General features: G+C 36.9%; 1 protein-coding gene across 3 annotated transcripts; it reads left to right on the top strand.

The window, feature by feature from the left end:
- The first annotated feature begins 979 nt into the window (after positions 1–979).
- LOC111884078 (uncharacterized) lies at positions 980–5,013 on the top strand. 3 transcript variants are annotated; one of them, XM_023880406.3, is made up of 6 exons: positions 980–1,329; positions 1,508–1,658; positions 2,396–2,510; positions 2,924–3,035; positions 3,128–3,946; positions 4,544–5,013. In XM_023880406.3, exons 1-6 carry the CDS (start codon positions 1,324–1,326, stop codon positions 4,775–4,777), a joined length of 1,437 nt encoding a protein of 478 aa, XP_023736174.1. In that variant the 5' UTR covers positions 980–1,323; the 3' UTR covers positions 4,778–5,013. The 3 variants fall into 3 exon arrangements, with proteins under 3 accessions (XP_023736174.1, XP_023736175.1, XP_023736176.1); XM_023880407.3 differs by lacking the exon at positions 980–1,329 and adding an exon at positions 1,371–1,389; XM_023880408.3 differs by lacking the exons at positions 980–1,329; positions 1,508–1,658; positions 2,396–2,510 and adding an exon at positions 2,591–2,845.
- The last annotated feature ends 1,089 nt before the right edge of the window (positions 5,014–6,102 follow it).

The following is a 6,102-nucleotide window of genomic DNA, read 5'->3' as shown; positions in this document are numbered from 1 at the left end:
CCTCATGAGAAGATACTCCCATACCAAAAAGTCTGGATTTGAGGAAGTTAACTTTGAGACCGGATGATATATGGAAGCATTTGAGAATCCGTGATAAGTTCTTTATGCTTTCGCTGCACCATTCACCCACAAAAATAGCGTTATCAGTGTAGAACAAATGAGAGAGTCGTGGACCATCATTTGGAAGTTTGATGCCATTGATTAGCGATTTGCTGTAGGCGTTGTTGATTGCTATGTTCAAACCTTCCATTGCAGTAATGAAGAGAAAAGGCGATAGGGGATCACCCTGCCGAACACCTTGTGAGATGGGAAATTCACCTGTTGGAGACTCGTTGATAAGCACTGAAGACATTGATGATGTGAGACATCCCCTGATCCAAAATCTCCATTTGGATCCAAATCCCATTTGCATCATGATTGAGCATAGATAATTCCAATTAGTACAATCAAAAGCCTTCTCAAAATCGATTTTGAGGAGGAAAAGTTTTTTCTTTAACTGTTTGGCCCACGAGAAATTTCATTGATTACAAAAGGAGCATCTAGAATATTCCTACCAGAAGCAAAAGTTGACTGAATATCACTGATTATGCATCCAATTATTGATTTTAACCTTGATGATCTTGTACATATACCTAATCAAAGTGATGAAAGACGGGTTGCATCCTTTTGCAAGTGATGCTTTTTGCTTAAAGTATTTAACAAAATTAATGATGTTACTAAACATTAGTTCCTTTTTTTTTTTTTTTTTTTTTTATTTTTTTTTAATGATTTTGAAGATAATATCGTCAGGTTCAAGGCTCCAGGGCCTGACTAAATAAAAAAATAACAAAAGTTTAATATGTTCGATAATATGAAACATAACTTGTATTTTTAGTATTTTAAATTTTAATTGGCAGTCCCTTTCTTGAATGTTCAAACTTTGTACGTTGTAATGTAGTTGTTCAAAGAAAAGCTTATATTAATGATTTTTTAGGGTTTAGCGTCAATTAATCTTTTAAATTTAAATGCAATCCAGTAGTGAGTCAGCTCAGCAGCACAACATACAGAGAAATTGAATTCAAATTCCGGATTGGTTGTTCGTCTTCCCCCGTTGAGGGAGTATATATTAAAACCAGTCCCACATGGCATGAAAGTGTCTGTGTGAGAGAAGTGTGTGTTTATGTGTGAAAGGAATCAAATCCAAACCGCTTATCTGGTTCACGAACATCGCGTGTTCTTCCATCGCGTCTCAATCTGTCATTACTCGACAAAAATCAAGATTTGTACCAAATCGAACAATCTCACTCAGATTCGCTGAAAATCTCCAGCTCGTTCAGAAATAAGATGGCTGTAAGTACTTCTAATCTTCATATTGTGTTCAGCTTCAGCTATTTTTGATAATGATAGAATGTGAGAAATCGAAAAAGGAGATTTATATACAGTAGTTCGTGATGTCCGATTTAGATCTGACTTTGCAACATATCTGTGTTTTCGTGATATAGATTACATTTTTGTTGAATTTTTCCAGGCGTCTGTTCAGTGTAGACAAGAGGAGATGAGCTGTGGAGAGACTAAGGAGAAGGAAAAGGGTGATGATCTGTCGTTGTTCGTCGATTTCAATGGAGCAAATCTGGACATCGATCTTCATAAGAAATCGAATCAGTTTCAAGACATATTCGGTAGTTAATCTCATTATCTTTTTTCCTTTTAGCTTTGCATCTGCTTTGACTTATGCACAATTCATAATCGAGTACATATAAATCAGTTTTTGTTACTGGAACATGAGATTTAATTCAAACTGCGCCTTGTTTGATTTATAATTCATTCCTACACACTGGGATATGATTCCTGATAATTAGTAAGTGGGATTATAACTACTTATTCTGAGCTATATATTTTTGTTAACAGTTATACCTTTTTAACCTACCATTATAATGATTTTTGTGAGTTTTAATTGAAACATTAGTCTATCTATACTTTTATAGTATAAAGTTTAACGAGGTAATCAAAAGCTTCTAAAAGTCTATAAGTCACATTGATTATAAGCTAAAATGAAACTCAGTCACATCCAAATTTAACTGGATGCCTTTTGAACTCGTGTACCAATTAGAAGATAGATAACAATTAGCAAGTGGAGTTATCCCTACTTATTGTGAGCTTTACTAGTTCCACAATCAACAGGGGCCCTGTATAAGTAACATGGATACGTCATCTTGATCATTATAGAGGAATCCTAAGCAAGTGTGGGGCAATTGTCCCCACGTAATCATCTTTTTCTGACTACCAATTCTATTATCATGCAATTCACTGATGCATATATTAGTTGTACATTAATTTGTATATTAAATGTCTTAGTTTTTTTGCTAAAACTTTTGTTCAGAGTTTAATTATGACCAACATTTACTGCATGTTGCAGACTCTGAATCTGATAACCCAAAGATGCCAGAAACAAGATCAATAATAATACAAGGACATCATCCTGCTGCTGTTGATTTATTGAATTCTGAAAACAACACCACCGACTACGATTGGTATGTCTTCAAAATTTAAACTTGTAGCTATTTTCAAGAACTTTTTCAGGGGATCTCTTTTCTCATAAGCTGAAAAGAATCCAAATATAGAGAATGTACAACCTTCAATGCATGAGATACAAGCACAATAGAACTTTGGTTGTTTTGTCATTGTTCCCATAGGGAAATGGGTTTGCTTTTGTCATGGGTCTCATGGTCTTTCTTATTACTATCTGCTGTCTGTTTCTGATAAGATATGGAGTATGGACCACATTGATGTTTTCTTTTATCTAAAGGCATGTCTCCTCTTGTGATAAACAAACAGAAAATATGCCGTTAGCATCTCTCTGATTCATGTAATATGTTATATACATTTCTAGTTTACTTAACTTTCTATTTTTACTCAAGATTCTGTTCATAATTTTTGAACTCAGGCTTCTTTCTCCACCACGTAACTCAGTGCCTTCATTAGAAATGGAAGAACAGAAAACTCTTACTAGTCAACATCTGATATCTAATGGTCAATCTACTTCTCCAAAGCCCAGAGTAAGTCCTTCTGAATGTCAACTTTTAATGTATAGTTTGTTATTCACTTCAATACTATAATCCTTATTCATGTTTCTTTTATTGCATTGTAGCTAGAAAACCCGACTTTAGATACTACTTCAACAACTAAAGTAAAAGTAGCATCCAAACATCCATCATCCTCCATAAAATCTTCCAATGCCACCATTAGAAGACCTTCACCATCAAGAAAACCTTCCTCAACAGTTTCAAGATCCTCCACACCAACAACAAAACCATCAAGATCCTCCACTCCAACACCACGACCCACCATTCCCGCCACAAAACCACTCCCTCCTTCAAAACGGTCCACCACTCCAACTGCCCGATCTTCTACCCCAACTGCCCGACCCTCCATGCTTCCAAGATCTTCAACCCCAACTACCCGCCCTTCCATTCCCGCTACTTCCAAATCATCATCAACATCGAGATCTTCAACGCCAACTCAGCGACCCACTAACTCATCGGTCAACAAAATCCGGTCAACCTCGGTAACAAAAGCACGTGATCCAGCTCCTCCAAGTATAAAGAAATCTTTACCTGAAAGGCCGGCTTCAGCATTGAGGGGAAGACCGGGTTTAACTGAAACTAACGTGAAACAAATTCCAAAAAGGGCATCTTTGTCTCCTTCAAGAGGACCGGTTTCTAATGGTGTGAAAACCGGGGTTGTGAAGAATCGAGGGTATTCGAATGGAAACGATGATGTGAACCCGGTTTTGATGGGTACTAAGATGGTTGAAAGGGTTGTAAACATGAGAAAACTTGCTCCACCGAGGGAAGATCCTGTTGTTAATCAGAATAATACTTCTGGGAAGTTGTCTGTGTCGCAAGATAACGCAGGGTTTGGGAGAACATTGTCGAAGAAATCGTTCGATATGGCATTGAGACATTTGGTATGTTTCTATTATTTTTTTTATTTTTATTATATAGGACAGGGAAAAATAAATTCTACTGTGTTTGACATGCATTGGACTAAGACTGAAAGTCTGAAAACCGAAGTCAATGAGAAAAAAAATTGCAATTTTTTATCCAACCACAAAAATGTGGTATAAGGTGGAGGTAGGGGACCGTTCTTGATCTCTTGTCTATGCAAAAAGACGTAAATGTCCTTCTTATCCTCATCGCCAAAAATAGCCCAAGAAAGCTTCTCCGCTCTTGCCCCGTTGTAACAAACGCAGCCTAAGGCTGCTTTTGCTTCATGAGACTGGACAAGTTTTTCTTGGGCTATTCTTGGCAATAGGGACGAGAAGGGCATTTGCGTCTTTTTGCATAGACAAAAGATCAAGAACGATCCCCTACCTCCACCTAATTCCACATTTGAGTCGGATAAAAAATTTGCAATTTTTTTTCTCATCGACTTTGGTTTTTAGACTTTCAGTCTCAGTCCAATGTATGTCAAATGCAGTATACAACTTGTTTTGTCATATATAGTGTGATAAACAAACGGGGCCTAAATTTCTTAGGTTAATGAATTTTTTTTGTTGATGCAGGATATTAGGCGAAGCATGCCAGGTAATATGAGAGCAATGATCACGAAAATTCCTGCTTCTTCGGTTTATAGTGTGAGATCTGAGTCAGTGAAAAACCACACCATTAGTGCTTCAGACTCTCCTCTTGCTACAAGCAGCAGTGCTAGCTCTGAGCACAGCGTTGGCAATAATCAGAGTTTTGTTGATGGTGAAATTACCAACAAAATTGGTATGGGATTTGAGAATGGACATTAGAAACAGATGTGGACTTTTGTTATTGTTTAAGAGATGCAATTGGATTTATCTTTTTCAAGAATCCATTTGCAGTAGGTGGTTTGAATTCTTTGCCGATTTGAAGAAAAGTTGAAAGAAACTTGGGTTTGTGCTTTGTGGTGACTAGAAAGGGTTAAAGTTCATGCAGCAATGAACTAGTCTTTGTAACATATGCTTCTCATTTCCTACGATTCATTTTAAGTGGTTTCTTTTGCACTTATTTACATTACAATGATCGAAGACAGAACTAGATGCATAGAACTCTCAAGCAATAAATTCAACAAATCAACTATGATTAGAATCTCAACCAAATAACATCTTACTAAGACCGAAGGGTGTAGGTGCAGTATGTCATGTGGCTTGCCACCTCAGCCATGACAAAACACCGCATTGGGTATTTGGCTTAAGCCATGCTCGGTACCACCAGACCCACTTCTTCTAATTCTCTATAATTTTACTTCTATTTCTCAAGAATTCAAAAAATATGTCTCTTCTAACAATCAAAACAACAAAAAACACCAGCAAGTAACAACCTAACCTCTTATTCAATCGATCAAAATACTTGTCGGTTGTTTACCTCTTTGGTGGTGCACTATCACAACCATAAAAACACCCACAAAAAAACATTCACATACACAACCACAACCACAATTCCAATTTGACACAGAATATAATCCCTTCGATTTTGTGTCTCAAACACAACTTGAATTTTTTCGCCAACCTCAAGACAAATCCAAATCCAAACCTGAATTTGTTTGGAAGACTCAACCCACCCAAGCACCTAAAAAAAGAGAGCCCAAATAAACCTTAGAAACCCGAAGAAGTTATGGCATTGACATATGCATGGGTGGATGTATCTCAGGATCCAATAGTGTGCAACGACAAAAAAACAAGACTATTTTTGGAGGCAAGTTCTTAAATGGTTCAAAAAAGAAACGAAACAAGGAGAATTTCATACAAAAGACCAAGTGTACTTCAGATGGGGGAAGACAAAGACCAAGTCATGCTGATTAATGATTTGTATAACATTCAACGTCAATGGTAAATCAGAGCAAGTGATGATTTGATTTTGAAGAAAACGTTAAAAGTGTACCACAAAGAAAACAAGGCTTTCCAACATATTAGTGGTGGTTCAAAACACTTAAAAACATCCAAATCTGAGCACACTATATTAGATGCTCATGTTGGAATCGACCTCAACAATGATGATAATGTTGTTCAAGTCACACCACCTTCCTAACCAATAGGAAGGGACAAAGCGGAAGGCAAACACGGAGAGAAAGGAAAAGGCAAATCCGTTGATTCAG

The sequence above is a fragment of the Lactuca sativa genome, chromosome 8 (assembly GCF_002870075.4).
Source record: "Lactuca sativa cultivar Salinas chromosome 8, Lsat_Salinas_v11, whole genome shotgun sequence".
In the NCBI taxonomy this organism is placed as follows: domain Eukaryota; kingdom Viridiplantae; phylum Streptophyta; class Magnoliopsida; order Asterales; family Asteraceae; genus Lactuca; species Lactuca sativa.
Note: the sequence above shows the minus strand (reverse complement) of the source record. Positions and strands in the feature narration are given on the sequence as shown.

Excerpts from the sequence above, each read along its gene's own strand:
- LOC111884078 (XM_023880406.3), top strand. Across the intron at positions 2,511-2,923 it reads AACACCACCGACTACGATTG|GCTTCTTTCTCCACCACGTA; the intron begins GTATGTCTTCAA and ends TTTTGAACTCAG. Across the intron at positions 3,036-3,127 it reads CTACTTCTCCAAAGCCCAGA|CTAGAAAACCCGACTTTAGA; the intron begins GTAAGTCCTTCT and ends ATTGCATTGTAG.